Source organism: Pogona vitticeps, chromosome 6, assembly GCF_051106095.1.
Source record: "Pogona vitticeps strain Pit_001003342236 chromosome 6, PviZW2.1, whole genome shotgun sequence".
Taxonomy (NCBI): Eukaryota; Metazoa; Chordata; class Lepidosauria; order Squamata; family Agamidae; genus Pogona; species Pogona vitticeps.
Window position 1 is genome coordinate 101283136 of NC_135788.1, and position 20358 is coordinate 101303493.

General features: G+C 42.1%; 1 protein-coding gene across 4 annotated transcripts; it reads right to left on the reverse strand.

Moving 5' to 3' along the window:
• Positions 1-594: 594 nt before the first annotated feature.
• Positions 595-20283, reverse strand: BCL2L12 (BCL2 like 12). Of its 4 annotated transcripts, none has more exons than XM_078378006.1 (7): positions 20159-20283; positions 12106-12329; positions 10920-11299; positions 9069-9224; positions 8496-8602; positions 2649-2900; positions 595-1254 (listed from the first exon to the last, which is right to left on the reverse strand). In XM_078378006.1, the coding sequence occupies exons 2-7, from the start codon at positions 12258-12260 to the stop codon at positions 1207-1209; spliced, it is 1098 nt and encodes a 365-aa protein (XP_078234132.1). In that variant the 5' UTR covers positions 12261-12329; positions 20159-20283; the 3' UTR covers positions 595-1206. The 4 variants fall into 4 exon arrangements, with proteins under 4 accessions (XP_078234132.1, XP_078234131.1, XP_020663885.3 ...); XM_078378005.1 differs by lacking the exon at positions 20159-20283 and adding an exon at positions 19970-20048; XM_020808226.3 differs by lacking the exon at positions 20159-20283 and adding an exon at positions 14270-14396.
• Positions 20284-20358: the final 75 nt, after the last annotated feature.

Genomic DNA, 20358 nt, shown 5'->3' on the forward strand with positions numbered 1-20358 from the left:
TGAGTTTGAAGTCTAAATTATTTTCAGAGATTTGCAACTCCATCCTATGTATATTTATTTGAAATTTGGTTCTGGAGCTTTTAACAGGAGCAACTTGCAATTTAGTGTTGTAGGGGGTTTAGTTGTTTCATTCCTGTTATGTCTGTCTCCGGTTTTCAATCCCCAAATATTCTCAGAATTCCCAAACTTTTAGCGAGCAATAAAACCACAAATAAAATACGTATAGAACAGGTGAAGAAAAAAATTCAGGCATTGAAAGTAAAGCTAAGATTGAGTTCTTTTTAAAACTCCTTGTTGTTTGCTTGGACAAACAAATAAGAATTTCACTTGGTCTCACATGACAAAAGCAAGGCATCGTAAAGAAGAGGTGCCACCCTTCTCCTGTGTCACCTCATGGGGATCCCTAGAAAAGAAATGTCTCAACATTGAACAAGTTCATAATAGAACAAGATGTCCTTCAGACTTCCTTAGGTTATAATATTATGCACAGTTAGGTAAAACTATGATGCAGCACCAAATTTAGTTACACATTTCCAAGTAGCCATCCAAAGGAACACAGTTATATTACAAATTATCTGCTTCAAATCAAAAACATTTTAACAGAACTGGAAGTAGGACTCAGTCCATTCTATTTGTGTAGTGGTCTCATCATCCCTACACATCCTAGCTAACAGTCTGGGATAACAGGAATTGTAGTCTAGAGGGCAAACGTTGGCAATGGCTTTTTTGGTCAATAAGATTGTATACACCTAATAAGTAACTATCCAAGTGCCTTAAGAACATGAAATTCTAAACATTTCGTACTCCAATTCCTTGTTTTTGCCTACTCCTTTCATCTGTGAGCCTTAAACTGCTTCTCCAGATGTTAAATATAAAAAGAAAAAAAAAACATCAAACCCTTCCGGAAGATATCTTCCATATAAATGCAACATGCCAATAAGAGTAATATTGCCATTTCTCCAATTCACTCCAAACACAGTCATTCAGAACTACTTAATGCAGATTTCTAGATCACAGTAATAGAGTTAAAAGTTACATCCCACTCATGGCTGCTAGGCCAAAAGTTTCTTCCTTAATTTGCAGGAATGAGGCAAGATGAGATTTCCTGGATAACTCAAACAAGTTACTAACTTAACTGTCAATTTCTTCAAACAACTTCGAAGAACATACGCTCCTCTGTATAAGTGTCACAAAACTGGCTCATAGCTAGTCCAGCTGCAGGTCAAATATCTCCTCCTGGGCCACAATGCTCTCCTACAAGGAAAGAAAGAAAAACCCTGAAAATTATCAGTCATCTCATCAGCATCTTGATAGAAAATATTTAAACAGTATTTGTATTATTATTCTGTCAGATGACCCTAGAAAAGTAAGCCAGATCCAAGTGGGATAGAAGATCCCAGTTGAGTCCCAGATCTTGCTTAAGTACAAATGAATCTACAATGTACAGCTAAAGCAGTTTGATGCCAGTTCAAGTAACACAATTCCATCCTATGGACTCTTGGGATTTGTAGTTTTGGTGAGGTGTTTAGTATTCTCTGCTCTAGTTAAGGGAAATGTGTGGAACATTATGTAGTGCACTAAACTACACACTATGGAATTTCACACGATGGAGCCACAATCAAGTGTTATTAAAGAGCTATAAAAATGTATACTGTAAATACACCCTAAAACTTGTTTGCTATAAACCATCCAAGATGCTGTAATGCCAACTTGACCTTTGTTTGCTACTGGACTGTTTAGGTTTCTCTCAAGAGTCTGAGGTGTCCTATAGACTCTCATGACACTGAAAACACTGCTGCCAAATAGGTCACTTAGCCCCATTTTTATAGAAGTGGTACAGAAGACTAGAGTGTGAACTGCCTGAGCAACAACACAATGGCTAAAATCCAACAGAAAGCCACAACTGGAGTAGACCCACTGAATCAGTGGGATTTGCTAAAAACCAACTTCTCTGTAAGTTCAAGTGACTCAATGGGGCTGCTCTAGTTGCGACTGACTACTGGATTTCAAGTAATGTATCAAACGGATGGCCCTCTTGGGTAAGAAGTTCACATTCGGTCAGTAGTGCCATTATAATGAGAAAGAATGTTCCCATGTCAGTCTCAGTTAAAATTCTACCCCTGACAACATTTGACTATTCTGTTTTCAGAGTCTGATATGTTATAATGGGTGGGGAATAAACTATAATTTGGAAAAGTCCTTGAGGGGTGAGGATATGGACGGTATAGCAACTAGAAAAAAACTAAAGAGTACCAAATGCCATGCCCACCCATTTGGACATTCCCCCAACAACAATATAAAACACGGCTTAATCCTCTGTTCAAGAGCAAGCTTCAGTACTTCTAAAGTAGAAAATTACAGCTGTCCCTGGGGGCCCAAGTAACCCATTCCTCAGGTAACTGATAACAGAGTAACCACAAATCCAGAACTTTGAAATAGAATTCTCCAGGGAGCATAGTTACAGAATATGGTAACTGGAGTATTCTGAAAGCTATACTGTAGTCCTAAAAAGTAACTTTTCCAAGCTCTGAGCAAAATGAGCAGGCCAGATAAGGAGCCCTTTAAGGCCATATCTGATCTGTAGAGCTGGAATCTCCCTACATTGTACAGTATCTATATATTGCAGCATCACCTGCTTCTCTACATACCCAGCCACCTTGCTGCTGAAGCCAAGGAACAAACATGTCCATATATTGCAGACTGTAGCCCATGAGGGTGTGTACGGTATGGCTGTTGATACCAGCCACTTTCCGTGTCAGCTCCATGGTGAGAGCCAGCTTGGCCAGCTGAGGGCTGGGGACACTTGGTGGAGTACGTGAGGTGAAGGCCTCAGCCAAGCGAGAGAAGCTGCGGTAGGACAGGCGGGAGAGGGCATTGCGTAGAAACGGGTCAGCTTCAATCTGCCAAGGAAAGAAAAAGCAGAAAAGGCCATAAGAGAAGAGACATCAGGGTGAACCATACGAAGGGCAACTCTGAATTCAAATGAGGAGGGCCTCCTATACTTTTCTATACAGTGGTGCCTTGCTAGACGATGATAATACGTTCCACTGAAATCGCTGTTTAGCGAAATCATTGTCTAGCGAAAAGCATTTCCCCATTGGAATGCATTGAAACCTGTTTAATGCATTCCAATGGGGAAGAATCGTCGTTGTCTAGCGAAGATCGGCCATAGGAAAGCCGCTTTGCGAACCACCAATCAGCTGTTTAAATCGCTGTCTTGCAAAGCTTAGGTCCCAAAAACACCTGTTCTGTGAGTGCGGAGGAAGCTGTCAAAATCGTCGTCTAGCAAAAATCGGTTTGCGAAGCAGGGACCAAACATTGTCCAGCAAAATTCCCCTATAGGAATCACTGTTTTGCGAATCGCTATAGCGATGGAAAAAAGTCAATGTCTAGCGAAAAAACTGTCATGTGGGGTAACTGTCTAACGAGGCACCACTGTATTTAGAAAAGCAACTCTTTTCATCTACAACTCCCAAAATCCAGTGGCCGTACTGGTTGGGGATTTGGGAAGGTGTCATCCATTAAAACAACTTTCCCAGGTTGTTTTCCTAAGCATTTATTTAGCATTGAGAGTGTGCTTAGTTAGATATGATGTGTGGCCCAAGTCAAAGAGATGACACTTGCCTCTGCTAATTTTCAAATTTCATTTACTCCTCACTATAGTGTGACTGCACCTCTCTGCAGCCTAGACCGTGGTGAAGGATGATGGGAGTTGAAGTCCATCAAAATCTGAAAGGCTTCATGTTTTCCATCCCTATATTGGCAGTCTCTTTTATCAATAGAAGAAGAGCAGATTGATGGCCCAGGTAAGGTTACATAAGGCCATTCATTGTGTGTGTTTAGTCGTTTAGTCGTGTCCGACTCTTCGTGACCCCATGGACCAGAGCACGCCAGGCCCTCCTGTCTTCTACTGCCTCCCGGAGTTGTGTCAGGTTCATGTTGGTTGCTTCGCAGACACTGTCCAGCCATCTCATCCTCGGTCGTCCCCTTCTCCTCTTGCCATCACACCTTCCTAACATCAAGGTTTTTTCCAAGGACTCTTTTCTTCTCATGAGATGGCCAAAGTACTGGAGCCTCAGCTTCAGGATCTGTCCTTCCAGTGAGCACTCAGGGTTGACCTCCTTTAGAATTGATAGGTTTGTTCTCTTTGCAGTCCAGGGGATTCTCAAGAGCCTCCTCCAGCACCACAATTCAAAGGCATCAATTCTTCGGCGGTCTGCTTTCTTTATGGTCCAGCTCTCACTTCCATACATCACGACAGGGAAAACCATAGCTTTGACTATTCGGACTTTTGTTGGCAAGGTGATGTCTCTGCTTTTCAAGATGCTGTCAAGATTTGTCATCGCTTTCCTCCCAAGAAGAAGGCGTCTTTTAATTTCAGGGCTGCTGTCTCCATCTGCAGTGATCATGGAGCCCAGGAAGATAAAATTTGACACTGCCTCCATATCTTCCCCTTCTATTTCCCAGGAGGTGATGGGACCAGTGGCCATGATCTTAGTTTTTTTGATGTTGAGTTTCAGACCATGTTTTGCACTCTCCTCTTTCACTCTCATTACAAGGTTCTTTAATTCCTCCTCACTTTCTGCCATCAGAGTGGTATCATCTGCATATCGGAGGTTGTTGATATTTCTTCCGGCAATCTTAATTCCGGCTTGGGTTTCTTCCAGTCCAGCCTTCCGCATGATGTATTCTGCATATAAGTTAAATAAGCTGGGGGACAATATACAGCCTTGCCGTACTCCTTTCCCAATTTTGAACCACTCAGTTGTTCCATGACCAGTTCTAACTGTTGCTTCCTGTCCCACATATAGGTTTCTCAGGAGACAGATAAAGTGGTCAGGCACTCCCATTTCTTTAAGAACTTGCCATAGTTTGTTGTGGTCCACACAGTCAAAGGCTTTCGCATAGTCAATGAAGCAGAAGTAGATATTTTTCTGGAACTCTCTGGCTTTCTCCATAATCCAGCGCAAGTTAGCAATTTGGTCTCGAGTTCCTCTGCCTCTTCGGAATCCAGCTTGTACTTCTGGGAGTTCTCGGTCCACATACTGCTGAAGCCTACCTTGCAGGATTTTGAGCATAACCTTGCTAGCGTGCGAAATGAGTGCAATTGTTCGGTAGTTAGAACATTCTTTGGCACTGCCTTTCTTTGGGATTGGGATGTAGACTGATCTTTTCCAATCCTCTGGCCACTGTTGGGTTTTCCAAACTTGCTGGCATATTGAATGTAGCACCTTAACAGCATCATCTTTCAAGATTTTAAATAGTTCAACTGGGATGCCATCACCTCCACTGGCCTTGTTGTTAGCCAGGCTTTCTAAGGCCCACTTGACTTCACTCTCCAGGATGTCTGGCTCAAGGTCAGCAACTACATTGTCTGGGTTGTCCGGGATATCCAAATCTTTCTGATATAATTCCTCTGTGTATTCTTGCCACCTCTTCTTGACGTCTTCTGCTTCTGTTAGGTCCCTCCCATTTTTGTCTTTTATCATGTTCATCTTTGCGCAAAATGTTCCTCTAATATCTCCAATTTTCCTGAACAGCTCTCTGGTCTTTCCTTTTCTGTTATCTTCCTCTATTTCTTTGCATTGTTCATTTAAGAAGGCCCTCTTGTCTCTCCTTGCTATTCTTTGGAAGTCTGCATTCAATTTTCTGTAACTTTCCCTATCTCCCTTGCATTTTGTTTCCCTTCTCCTCTCTGCTATTTCTAAGGCCTCGTTGGACAGCCACTTTGCTTTCTTGCATTTCCTTTTCTTTGGGAGGGTTTTCGTTGCTGCCTCCTGGACAATGTTACGAGCCTCTATCCAAAGTTCTTCAGGCACTCTGTCCACCAAATCTAGTTCCTTAAATCTGTTCTTTACTTCCACTGTGTATTCATAAGGGATTTGGTTTAGATTATACCTGAGTGGCCCAGTGGTTTTTCCTACTCTCTTCAGTCTAAGCTTGAATTTTGCTATGAGAAGCTGATGATCAGAACCGCAGTCAGCTCCAGGTCTTGTTTTTGCTGACTGTATAGAGCTTCTCCATCTTTGGCTGCAGAGAATATAATCAATCTGATTTCGATATTGCCCATCTGGTGATTTCCATGTATAGAGTCGCCTCTTGTGTTGTTGGAAAAGAGTGTTTGTGATGACCAGCTTATTCTCTTGACAAAACTCTATTAGCCTTTGTCCTGCTTCGTTCTGAACTCCAAGGCCAAACTTCCCTGTTGTTCCTTTTATCTCTTGGCTCCCTACTTTAGCATTCCAGTCCCCTAGAATGAGAAGAACATCTTTCTTTGGTGTCAGTTCTAGAAGGTGTTGTAAATCTTCATAGAATTGTTCAATTTCAGTCTCCTCAGCAATGCTGGTTGGTGCATAAACTTGGATTATTGTGATGTTGAATGGTCTGCCTTGGATTCGTATTGACATCATTCTATCATTTTTGAGATTGTATCCCATTACAGCTTTTCCCACTCTTTTGTTGACTATGAGGGCTACTCCATTCCTTCTACGGGATTCTTGCCCACAGTAGTAGATATGATAATCATCTGAGCTGAATTCGCCCATTCCTGTCCATTTTAGTTCGCTGATGCCCAGGATGTCGATGTTTATTCTTGCCATCTCCTGTTTGACCACCTCCAGCTTCCCAACGTTCATAGATCTTACATTCCAGGTTCCTATGCAGTATTTTTCTTTACAGCATTGGACTTTCCTTTCACTTCCAGGCACGTCCACAGCTGAGCGTCCTTTCAGCTTTGGCCCAACCACTTCATTAGCTCTGGAGCTACTTGTACTTGTCCTCCACTCTTCCTCAGTAGCATGTTGGACACCTTCCGACCTGAGGGGCCCATCTTCCAGCGTCATATCTTTTAGCCTTTTGTTTCTGATCATGGGGTGTTCTTGGCAAAGATACTGGAGTGGCTTGCCATTTCCTACTCCAGGTGGATTGCGTTTAGTCGGAACTCTCCACTATGTCCTGTCCGTCTTGGGTGTCCCTGCACGGCATAGCCCATAGCTTCTCTGAGTTACTCAAGCCCCTTCGCCACGACAAGGCAGCAATCCATGAAGGGGAAGGCCATTCATTAGTAAACTACTAAACCTATTCAAGCATTATCATTCTATTTAATGAATCCACAGGGCATCTCCACAAGAAAAACACATGGAGAACAGGAAAGCAGAGGTTTTCTATTCACATGGAGAGCCCCTGCAAGTTCACCTAATGTGTGGTTTTCTGTTATGCTTAGCTCCTGAAGGCTTTGCCAAAACACTTTGAGCCAGGGCTTTTTAAAGACCCATTTAAAGAATACAGAATAAAGAGCTTGGTTCTATTTTCTACATCCTGAGACTTCCTCTCTCATTTATAATCTGGAGCCCCTGCACGTACCAGATGCTCTCCTATTATTCTCTATGCCTTCAGGGTGATACAAACCGGAGATGAGGAAGGTGGGACTAGAGCACACCCTGTGTTTGTCAGGAATCTAACCCAAATACAGTGGTGCCCCGCAGGAAGATGATAATCAGTTCCATAGAAATCGCTGTTTAGTGAAATCATCGTCATGTGAAATCCATTTCCCCATTGGAATGCACTGAAACCCATTTAATGCGTTCCAATGGGGAAAATACCTCGTCGTCCTGCGAAGATCGTCCATAGGGAAGCCATTTTGCGAGCGCCAATCAGCTGTTAAAATGGCTGTCCTGCGAAGCATGGGTCCCGAAAACACAGGGAAGCCATTTTGCGGAGCTGCCAATCAGCTGTAAAAGTCATTGTCTTCTGAACAAATGGTCTGCGAAGCATGGACCAAATCCTCGTCCAGCGAAAATCCTCCATTGTAATGACTGTTTCGCGAATCGCTATAGCGATCGCAAAACCTCATCGTCATGTGGATTTGTCATTTTATGAGGTTGTCGTCTAGCAAGGTACCACTGTATTAATGTCTATGTAGAGCTACTGTATCCAACAGAGGGCAACCAGGATAGTGAGATTACTAGAAACCAAACCCTGTAAGGGCTGGTTGAAACAGTTGGAAGTATTGATCCTGAAGAAGAGAAAATTCAGCAGAGAGGTTGACAACTATCTTCAAAACATCCAAACGGCTGTCAGGCAGAAAATGGGGCAAACTTGGTTCTTTACTACATCAGAGAGCAGAACTTCAGCAATGGGCAGGAACTGCAAAAACTGGCAAATATCCAGAGAGGCTCTCCAGGTGCTGACCCTTGTTAAGACAAGTGGCACCACTTACAGTCAAGCCGCAGTCTGGGAACATGACAGTTTGCAGAAGTACAGAAATACGTGAGGGAAAGAACTCAAAACAGTTCACTCAGAGCCAAACATATTCAGTGGCTACAGAACTCTGAGCATCCAGGGAAAGATTGAAAACAAGAACAAAACAGAAAATTGGATAGTAGCAAGAAAGAGAGAAGAAATAAAATAAAGTAACCTTGGAAAAGGCATGATTTACTGGCTGGAACCCTGAAAAAGCACACACCAAACAGCAGCAGTTTTGATCCTGCTTGTACCTCTTTATTGAAGACTCCAGCCTGCTCTTCCAGGAGGGCAATCAGCTTCTGCAGGATTTGTTCTTTTTGTTTCTCATCAAGGTTTCTTGGAAGTTCTCCTGAATTAACTGTGAGCAGAGCAGGAAAAAAAACACTTAAGTTCTAAGATGCAATACAAGCACATGTGATACGATAAGAGTTTAAAGGAGGGGGGAAACCAGGCAAGCGTAGATCCTCTGTTCTGAAGAATTTTAAAATTTGCTTCTTTTACTACTCCCAGATATTGGGAAAATTTACTTCTCTGGTTTACAACACCCAGAAATGACAAGGAGCTGTACTCCAAATAGTCACTCATCCAAGATCTGCCTGTTCCTAATCTGGCGGAAATTGTCACACACAGGAATTTTTTCCCTTGTTGTTTCTGTCACAGGATTATATATTACAGTCTACCAAGGAGATACAAGGTACAAGAAGAGAAAGTTATGGAAGCTAATCCCTACAGTATATGTGGCCCAGGATGAAGGGGCGATCACTGTTGGCCAGCTTGAACTTTCTGACAGGATGCCTTACCTCAGAAAGAAATAGAGTCTGTACCTGGTGTGCTGGATACAGCATCTGTGGGAAGTGTGTTGCTCTGCTCTGGAGGAAAGGGCAAGCTTTTGGCAGCCACAGGGCTGACCAGTTGTTGCTGTTTCACCAAGTGGTCGAGTTTCTGGGCCACTAAAGTATAAAACTCAGCACCTTCCACATCTGGAATAAATAGAAAAATATAAAAGCAAAGAGCACCATAAATAAAATTTTGGACTAATTCATACAGGGTAACAATGCACTGAATATTAAGTCACTCAACATCAATAATATTATATCTGTCCCACGCCCGTCTTTTGATAGTACAAAGAGTAGTGTGGAGAATAGAGTGTCAGATTAGGATTCCGGAGACCTGATTTGAAACTTCTGCTTAGCCAAGGAAACTTACTGAGGGAAAGACATGGGTGAAACCACTGTTAAAGATCTCACATGCCTCGGAAACTCTACCAGGGTTGCCATGAGTCAGAACTGGCTTGATGGTATAGGGCACACAGCTTTTGAGTTACACAGAACATTTCAGAGGGTGAAGGCAACCACATTTCATCCCAGAAAGAACCCAATTTCCTGTTACTTGAAAAAACAAAACTATGCTTCCCTCCTGTGTTCATGTTTTGAGGTTAAGTCATTGAAATTGCTAGACCAGTATTCTCTGGCAATATACATCTGTGTGGGAGGGTGATCCCATGAGTGTTAACCACATGGTGACAGACTCCCCATCGTCTTGCACTGGTGGCAAGATAAGTTGCGCAATCTGTTGAATAAACTGGTCATGGAAGAGGTGCTTCTGGAGTGAGAAAAAGCTTAAATAATTTTGCTGAGGGCTATGAAAAGGGTGCTAGCCCTAGTCTTTAAGAATCAGCTATCATATGAACAGTTTTGTGCAACTGTCGTTCTGCTATCACCTGTCATTTTGCTAACAGAGATACAATACAAAGGCTTTTCAGGCCCTAAAAAGATACACTATTTATATTCCCAGACAGAGGAATAAGGCATTAGTAATGTACAGTGGTGCCCCGCATAGCGATGATAATCCATTCTGAAAAAATTGTCGCTATCCGGATTTGTCGTTAAACGGTGTGCTCGTTATGCAGGGCACCACTGCACATTTGATTTTGGAAAGGAAAAAGGAAGCTAAGAAGAATTCAAACTTAGTTTTTACCTCTTTATATGTGCAGTGCTTTGGGAATGTTAGAATTTACCAACGTACACAAATATTGCTAACTTTAAGGTCTAAGTGTATGCTTCCAAGTACTTTAAAACAGTCTTCCTCCACCCTGGTGCCCTCCAAATGTGATAACTACAACTCCCATCATCTCATCTGCAGGACACTGGTCATTCTGTCTAGAGAATTCTGAGACTTGTAGTTCAAAAAAATTGTTACTGCTTCACTTTCAAGCAAAAAGCATCATTTCCCCTCACTCCTCCTCGCCCATCATTCTGATTCTATCAAAAGTGAAGAAGAATTAAAGATTATTTATTTATTTATTATTTTATTTTATTTTTATGCTTCCCATTTGGCTGCCAGGGCCACTCTGGGCGGTTCACAACCCAAAAACAAATAATAATATAAAAACAATATACTGTACATCATAATAACAAAAAAAATTAAACATCAAATAAATATAAACAAGCAGCATAACTAAAAACTAGAGATAATTAAGACAACTTAAAGGCAAGGTGGAGGAACAGGTAGTATAAAATGCTGAAACAACCACTGTGTTATGATGTGAAGTTATCCTTTGTCAAGCTATAATTGTCCTGTAATATAACTATGTCTCTGTTATTGGAGAGAAGTAATTAATTACAAGTGACTACCTATTTTCAACCAGTTCATTGTAAACTTTAGGATTTCCTTACCAGTTCCCTCAACACCATGTTGCTCGAATGCCTGATTTTGACAGTAGCAGGCATCAAGAGGCAAAGAATCAGGGCGCTGGGGTGAAGCCACCGGATCATCTGTGATTTCCCCTGAGTCGGTGCCTTTCTTCCGCAAGAGGTTCTTGAAAGAGAAGGTGCGTTTCTGGCGGGTGTCCTCCCCTGCTTCACCACCTCCCTTGGGACGCTTCAAAGAGTTCTTAGAGAAAGGAGGGCTCTCAGCAGGATCTCGTGAGCCAGTCCGTCGTCGCAATAGCTGCTTGATACTGGTGCGGAAGCCATGTTTTTTCTCTTCCACACGGTTAATTTCCTCATGGACAGGAGTCCAGCTTGGACAGTGTTGGGCATGTTCATTTGGGTTTCTGAAGTGAAAGAAAGACGACATTAACATGGAAGTCTGGACTCCTCAAGGTACAGTGGTGCCTTGCATTACGACGTTAATTCGTTCCAGCAAAATCGCTGTAGAATGAAAACGTCGTAAAGCGAAAATTAAAAAGTCATTGAAACGCATTAAAACCTGGTTAATGCGATCCAATCAACTAAGAACTCGCCGTCCAGCGAAGATCCTCCATAGGGGCAGCCATTTTCAGGTGCCTGTGCAGCAAAAAATGACTCCTAAACACAGCGGGGAGCCATTTTGAGCACCCGGTGGCCATTTTGAAAACCCAACGATCAGCTGTTTTGATCGTCGGGAAGCGAAAATCGGTTCCCAAAACAGGGAACTGATCATCGCGCAGCGAAATTCCCCCATTCAAAACCTCATTGTAATGCAGACTCATCGTTAAACAGAGCGCCTATCTTGCGAGGCACCACTGTAGTACGTTTTACTTGTCCTTATTCTCTCACTCCTCTAACTTGAAAGGATTTCTAGAACACCTAGCCATTAAAATAATTAAGTTTAAAGAAGAGAGCAATACATTAAAACAGCAGCACAATAAGAGTAGTTACATTTGTCACAACTGCTCAATATCTGAAAAATTCTAAAAACAAACATTTTAATAGAAAATGGGTGGGCAAATAAAAAGGTCTCCACAAAGGACTGAAACGACAATGAAGGTGACACCCACTGAGTCCCCATGGGGAGGCTATTCCGAAAGCAGAATTCCACCACTAAATAGACCCTGCCTCTAATCAATACCTGCTTTGTGTCTCCACCTCAAGCTGTTACCTGTGCATGTAACTTTGGGGGTCATGGTAGGCACGACCAACATGACCTGGGGCTCCCGACTTCCCATGGCTTAGGGCCCCTTGTAGAAATGCCTCGAGGACCAATCGGGTCTCTTCTTCTATCTTCTTCCTGTGGGGCAGTGGGCTCCCAGCCATGAGCCTGCAGGTCTGCAAGAGGAGGAGGGCATTCAAAAAAGTCCCCCTCCCTTACATTTAGCATCACGCCTGGAAGGAAAAACAGAACACATGTTGTATTAGCTACTTCTCCTGCCATCCCTGCCTTCTCCCTACCATCGTTTACACCCTGTTTGTGTGAATAAATGCCAGACCCTCCCGACAGCTTTTCAATCACATTATTCACTCTCCTGCTCCTACCAAGCTATCTTGTTCAGCTGGCCATTCAGAAACAAGACACCCCATTCATCAACCATTGCCCCATCAAACTAACCCATACAATCTTGACTCAATTCATGCCAGAAATTGAGGTCACTGCACAGCAAGAAACAACCCCCCGAAAAAAAAACACAACCCTCGATATCTCAAATAAGTAAGCCAAATCACAAAGCACGAAGACAAACAAAGTCCCTTTTCTCACTTCAGATATGACACTCAGTCATGCCTTCGTCTATAGTGCTTAACAAAGCCTGATTTATTCAAAACTAACAAATAGGTTTGTGGCACATTAAAGACGAACCAAAAAAATCAAATAAATTTGTTGTCATTGTAAGTATATACATAGTATACCCATACAACAAAATTCACAGACACCAAGAGACCAGACCCACATGCACACACATATTTCAAGAAGAAACACAAAACAAAAATTAAAAAATGACATTGTGGCACTTTAAAGACTAACTGCTATATATTAATGTAAACTTTCATGGAAAACTGTCCACTTTTTCAGTTAGAATGCAAAGACTACATAGTAAAACCATGTTTGAGTAATTTGTTATTTTTGTTTATTTATTTTACTTTATATATTCAATTGCTAGTTGGATAGCTTAGCCGTTTAGGTACAGTATCTGGCTGCACAGCCAGAGATTTGGAGTTTGATTCCCCCACTGTGCCTCTTGCAGGTACAGTCAACCTGTGTGGCCCTGGGCAAGCTGCACAGCCCCATGATGCCTCCAGAAGAAGGAAACGGTAAACTATTTCTGAGTATTCTCTACCTGGAAAACCCTGAAAAAGGATCACCATAAGTCAGAACTGACTGGATGGCAGATGCCTATTATTATATATTTAGCTATTTTAGTTTTAGTTATTTATTTTGTAGACTATAGTCCATTTCTTCAGCGGTAGATCATTCATTCACCTTGTAGTTCATCCACTCATTCCTCCAAGGAAATAAAATAAATCACAAAAATAGAATCATTGAGTTGGAAAGAGCATATAAGACCAGAGAATCCAATCCCCTGCTCAATGTAGGAATCCAAACACAGAATCACTGAAAAATTTAATTGGAAGATACATATTTAAAACCTGGTAGCAATGCACAGATTCCACGCAGGTTGTTAAAAGACCATATGAAGATGATTCCTCTTACCACTACCAGGAAATGCTTTTCTCACTGTGCTCTTATGAAGCCAGTATTATTTAAACTGACCCTAAATACAGTACAAAGTTCGATCTCACCTTGAACTAGGAATAAAGCTAATGAGTACAATATTAATCCCTCCCCAACTAAGAGCATCCACATGGATTCTTTACTATAGGCTAAAATATCAAAAACAATACAGTCTAAAAGATTGAAAAATATCCACGAGTGTAAAAGGCAGGTTTACTTCACAACCTCTCTTCCTGGAACAATATATCTGCCCACAAGAGTCCCCCTCTCCGCCAAAAAAATCATTACTACCCACCTCTCATACTCGCAGACGCATATGAGTTTCAAGACCGGGACTGCAAACCCTATCCATGTTTACACAAGCGTAAGCCTTACTAAGTGTAACAGACTTTACTCCTAGCTAAGTGTATGGCATTGCAGCCTCGGTTTCTTCTGCTTGTGTGCTCTTTCTGCCCAACTCCATTCATCGCCTTTTTCGTCCTTCTTTTCTCCAGCACATTCGGAAGTAGATCGGAAAAGCCTCAAGAATGAAGTGCCCGACGGTCGTCACCCCAAATTTAATCCTCGATCAGAAATGGAGAGAAGCGCTCCTACCAACCTGAATTAATAAACTACTGTATGCCACAAAACTTCCTTGAAAAGTTGGCACACCGACAGGCCTGGGCATGCGCCGCTCACTCTCGGGACGCCAACCTTGGTTTCCTTTCCCGGCTTCTAGAGGGAGGGGGCGGAGAAAGCCGTTGGGGGCGGGATTATGTAGAAGCCCCGCCTCCAAGCGTCGTCTCTCGCTCGGCCGGCGGCCCCCGAAGTTGAAGGGAGGCGGGGGAGGCTGGACGCGGACGGCTTTGGCGGGAACTTTCGAAGGCGTCGAAGCGGAGGATGCCTTTGTAGCTCTGAGGGAAGGAGAACTACTCCATCCTGTCGAGCAAGGGCATCCAAGGATCATTTCTCCATAAATCATTGGGCCTAAATCATTGACTGATTTCAGTTTTACCCCGTCCATCTAATGGTCAGGCTATTAACCCAGGGTGGCTTACAATAAGAGCATCCAAAATATAAACTAAGATTCAATAATAAACAACAATTAAGACCTTAAGCAAAAGTGCGGACGAAAGCCAAACTCAAATTAAATCTATAATAGGATATGTTTCTCCCCTCCTTGTTGCAGAGCAGTTCTCCCCCTCTCATTTTCCTCTCCTTTCAGATCTCCCACCAACTCTCCTCAGACTGAAGAAGCTACTTGGATGAGTTGCCAAACGTTTCGACCTAATCAGAAAGAAGTCCAGTTGCCACAACTCAGCTTCCAGATACTGTACACCAAAAGAACAATTTCACTCCTGCTTTAGCAACAGTGAATAACAACCACTTTGAATGGATTCCTTTTCAACGGTCATCAAGCAGAGGACTTCCTAGCAGTCTAATATCATTGCAGTTTGTGCTTTGCTTTACAACACTGGTTCTCAACCTTGGCTTACTCAGGAGTTGTGGACTGCAATTCCCAGAAGCCTTCACCACCAACTGTGCTGGCTGGGGTTTCTGGGAGTTGCAGTTCAAAAACATACGAGTAACAAAGGTTGGGAACCTAGGCTTTACAAGAATGAGCACTTTCTTCGTCTTAATATATGACTGTGATCCTGTCCCGTGTCTCTTACCTCTTTGACTATGTTTTTCTTCAAAGAACAAGGCAATACACCAAAGTCTTCTAATAAAACAGTTTTATTATTTAACAAGTCTGCTTTATTCATGGCAACCTAGCAGTTTGAAAGCACATAAATGTGAGTAGATAAATAGGTACCACCTCAGTGGGAAGGTAATGGCGATCCGTGTCTAGTCGCTCTGGCCACGGAAACTGTCTTCGGACAAATGCTGGCTCTATTGCTTGAAAACGGGGATGAGCACCGCTCCCTAGAGTTGGACACGACTGGACTAAATGTCAAGGGGAACCTTTACCTGCTTCATTTATGTTAATACTTTCTGTTTCTGTCACAAGTCATAAATCTTAACCTTAGTAAAACATGATAAGTCTCCTTGGAAAGATAAAGGGGAAGAAGAATTTGCAACTCCGTGGGTCCACGTTGGTATGGTGCCCGAGCCATCAGGTGTATTGCCCATTCACATCATGGCTGAGAGTGGTGAACCCAGCCCACCTGTGGCTCCCAAACCTTCTTGCCCTTGTTCTGCCTCGCTTGTGTTTGGAAAAGCCTGGCTCAACATGATCTCCCAGGGCTCTCTACATCTCCTTTGCTCCTTCCTCTGCTCCTCTCTTTGCTGCCAAGCTTTGTACTCTTTCCGTTGTCTCCTTTCTTCTGTCTCCCCCCAACTTGTCTAATCCACTCTCTCACTCTCTCTGCATACTCTTTAGGGACTCTAAACTCTACCCACTCCCCTGTCCAGGGATCTTCTTGAACTATCCCTACTAACTCCTCAGGTTTCAGTGTCTCCTCCTGTGCCCAACAAGCTTCCTCCTCCTTCGTGTCCCTCCCTTTTATATCCTTCTCTTTTCCTGCCCAATTGGCACCCTCTGGTGTTTCTGTCTTTATCTTCATTTGCTTTAACCCTTTTTCAATAGCTTCTGTCTCATCCTCTGTCTTTCTGATGGGAGAGATGGATGGTACACTCTGTAGTAGAGTATCTTTGAGGTTACTCTCAGCCTCACAATTACACACTAGGGACTACTGAACTTAAGATGAAGAGAAGGGAAGCAAGTTTTTATTTTTTATCCTTTTTGGGGTAGATTTGTTGAATTTGTATTAGTGAAAGGAAAGGGGAAAGCCTCTAAACAACAATCAATACAATTTTGGAAAGGAAGTTTGTATTAAAAGTATTGTTCCAATGGGTCCTGTAGGTATGGGGTGCACAGTGGTTTAGACTGTATAGTAGATAATTTATATTTTCTTTTTGTTTTGAAAATTTAAAAAATGCTATTACACTCTAGGTCTGTTCAAGGAACTAAAAATATAATCAAGTATGTACTGTATAGAGATATGACACTGGAGGCCAAGATTATCCACACTCTTGTACTGTATTTCTGATCACCATGTATGGGTGTGAAAACTGGATAGTAAAGAAAATGGAAAGGGGGGAAAACTACAGTATTGGTTTAAAATGTGGTGCTAAAGGATAGCTGAACTGCCAGAAAAACAAACAAGTGGGTCCTGGTTCAAATCAAGCCTGATCTCTTGAGGCAAAACTGTTGAAACTGAGGTTGTCCTACTTTGGGCACATAATGAGAAGACAAGATTACCTGGAAAATACAATAATGCTTGGAAGGGCAGAAGACAGCAGGAAAAGAGGAAGACCAAATAAGAGGTAGATTGACTCAGTAAAGGTCACCACAGGCTTTAGTTTACAAGAGCTGAAAAAAGGGCTGTTGAGGACAGCATATGTTGGAGCTCTCTCATTCATAGGGTCCGCATCAGTCTGAGGCAACTTGACGGCGCCTAAAAACAAGATCTCTTGTCCGATTTATATGTTGGGTTTCCTTAGATCCTAGTGTCAACTTGCATTTGCAATGTCCAAGCTTATATGTACTTTATTCCTTTGGTTTCTTTTTGCAAGTTTACCTTGTTAAGACTGATATGCCACTGAATGCCAGTTGTTAGAAAAGGATTTTGCCCTGGGGTCCTGCTTATGGGCTTCCAGAGGCATCTGGTTGGCCACAGTGGGAAACAGCCACGGGATGTGGGCTAGATAGCCCTTTATTCTGATTCAGAAGTGTTATGCTTTTTATGCTTAAATAGCTCCTAGTTAGCCAATTAAAACCTACAAATGACAGAAAATTTGTTTTTATCAGTGTGGTGACTGACTATATCTGAATGTCGCCTGAATGCATTCCTGCAAACAACTCTTGCTCACCCATGAGATTGTAACCCCAAAAAATAATGGATACGAGGGAGGTTATAAGAGTTAGACCAAGAAACTGGAAAAATAAAATCTGTGGCTGTTATCATTTGTTAGGGCTTATTCTGGGAGTTGAAGTCCAAAACATATGGAGGACCAAAGGTTGAGAACTCTAGCCTTTTTAGGCAGCCTATAAGGCATGAAATAAAGGCTGTGCATTAAAGGGAGAATAAATGATCCCCTTTATTCTACACCCATTGGCAAGTAACTAATTCAGAACATAAGGGCAATCCTGTAAGCATTTTGCTGTTCTGGCAGGCCCCACATTGCACAACTATACAATCGGTTGCACCGCTGAGCTTGCAAACGTGAGACCAGGCATGCGAAGGGGAACTGCCGTAGTAGAGGAATACAGTACTTATGTGATTCCTCACGTCCTTATGATTACATAATACAGTGGGATGGTGGCCACTGCTTTTGCAAGCCGTGCCAACCACTCTTGCTTTCATTCTGCTAATGGGTGTGTTCTCATATATGGGCTGAAGGAGAATAGAAATAGGGAGCAACAGAGGCCTTTGGCATAAAAAATGAAGGCCTTCTTGATCAAACCTAGATGGAAAGCCAGATATCCATGTGCACAGAGGCTTAATGAGGGCATCTGACTAGACAGAGTGGCACCTTTGTAGCTTGTTATTGGCCTTCTGCCTGTTACAGCCTCGTTAATATAACACTGGTTATATTAGGCAAGTACAGGTCACTATGCTTCACCTTTCTTTTGTGTAAATCAGGGAATTAATAGAAGACCAAATCTTTCTAAAGAAGAACCAGCATGGTATTTATAAAAAGCTAGTGCTATTCTTTCTTATGTGATGCTGAATTGCTTTTAACACAGTGGTAATTAATTGATTTGCTTGCATTTTACTCTTAAGAATGCTCATATTTTTATCTGTATCCTCTTAAAACTAACCTTCTGATTTGCCCTGAGTCCCGGTTTTGGAAGATGCACAAGGTAGCAGTCAGATAAATAAGATTGCTCATGCCTCAACAGGAAACGCCACTTAGTGCAAGATAAGAAGTTACAATACTGCATCAGTTTCTATGTTAACACGCCCACCCTGAACAACTTCAGGAAAGGCAGCTATATTAGTCTCCTGCAGAAAAAGCAAGTCCTGCTGCATCTGAAAGCCCAGCAATAGTGTTTGTGGATTAAAGCTCACTTTATGAAGTGTATGTGGTGTTTTTCTCAATGGGCAGCTGTGTACATGTGTATTGGGAGCAAATATCAGTAAACACATAAAGTAAACCAAGGTGTAGATTAAAATCAGAAATCATGAACAGTGAGGCCAAGCAGCTATGGAATGCAAAAATGCAGATTGTGAATACTCTCAGATGATCTTTTGATCACAAATTCACGCTGTTTTAGATATAATTGTCTACTCCTCATCCTCCTTGTATTCCCATCGCTTTTCCATCTTTTTTTCTTATTAGCAAAAACCTGTCAAGCCTGAACCCTCTCTAAAAGTGAAAATGACAAAACCTGAGGCTATCTTACTTTGGGCACATAATTAAAAGACAAGACTCATTAGAAGAGGGAATACGTACTGGGAAAAGCTGAATATGGCCCATAACTTTAGCTAAAACAAATGCCCAAATATAGCATTTAGGAAGTGTAAACAGAAGGAAGGACCATTCGATCATATGTGGTGGATTTATAAAAAAACGCAATGATACTGGAACAAAGTGATGCTGTTGTTACAAGAAGTTTTTTGAAAGTCCAGCTCCTATGAAACCTGAATTATTTTTATTAAATATTTTGCTGGACTCAATGGACCTTGCAAAACCATATTTAGGTATTCATACAGTATTGTAACAGCCACAAGATTAGTTTTTGCAAAACACTGGAAGGAGCCTGAAATATTGCAAATAGAACTGATAGCTAAAAATTTTGAAACTGCAGAAATGGATAAATTATCAGACTGGCTAGATAAAACAAGGAAAAAGAACCCCCAGAAATGTTGGGGAAAAACTGTATGTAGGGTTTCAAAATAGAAAGAGGAACTGATAATATAAAAATATAGACAGCCATGTAACTAATGATTAGATTAATACTAAGTATGTCTGAATTGGATTGTGTAACATATCGAAAATATAATTTGAATGGATTGTATACTATATGGGCACTATAGTACAGTAATTGCTTGTAAGGTAACTTTTCAGTCTCACTCCCCTTTTATCCTTATCCCCATTGTTCCCTTCCCTACCCTAAGATGAAAAGAAAAATGAAAAAACCATCAGCCTTGTGAATTTGAGACATTAATAACAGCATATGAATTGGAACCACCCACAAGAACTTAATGCACAGTCTTGAAGAAGATGATTTATCATCAAAAGCTCGTTGTTTGTGTGGTTTTTTAAAAAATTGTTAAAGGCCAATTAAAGATATCACCTGTTCCTGTACCTGTACAACTGTGAAATAGATTGACTCAATAAAGGAAGCCACGGCCCGGAGTTTACAAACACTTGAACAACGTTGTCAATGACAGAACCTAGATCCCCTAGGTCGCCAAAAATCGGCATACAAAGAATATATCCGAGGAGTAAGTCATTGCTAGAGCCGTGGGAGATCCAGGTGAAATCCTTTTTTTACCCCCTCTTGCGTCACGTCACCATCTCCTCCTGGCGCAAAAAGGAAAGAGATGGCAGAGCTTCGGCCCGTTCAGACGGGGCCGCGATCCGAGGCTTCCTCTCTTTCGGAGCCTCCTCGGCGCCCGGTTGCACAAGAGACGCCCCATTTCCGAGGTCGACGGAACTCCCCGCCGCCCCGGCCGGCAGAGAGGGGCAGGCGTT

Excerpts from the sequence above, each read along its gene's own strand:
- BCL2L12 (XM_078378006.1), bottom strand. The coding sequence starts at position 12,260 with ATGGCTGGGAGCCCACTGCCCCACAGGAAGAAGATAGAAGAAGAGACC. Across the intron at positions 11,300-12,105 it reads CCCCAAAGTTACATGCACAG|AAACCCAAATGAACATGCCC; the intron begins GTAACAGCTTGA and ends CTTTCACTTCAG. Across the intron at positions 2,901-8,495 it reads CTGGAGTCTTCAATAAAGAG|ATTGAAGCTGACCCGTTTCT; the intron begins GTACAAGCAGGA and ends TTTCCTTGGCAG.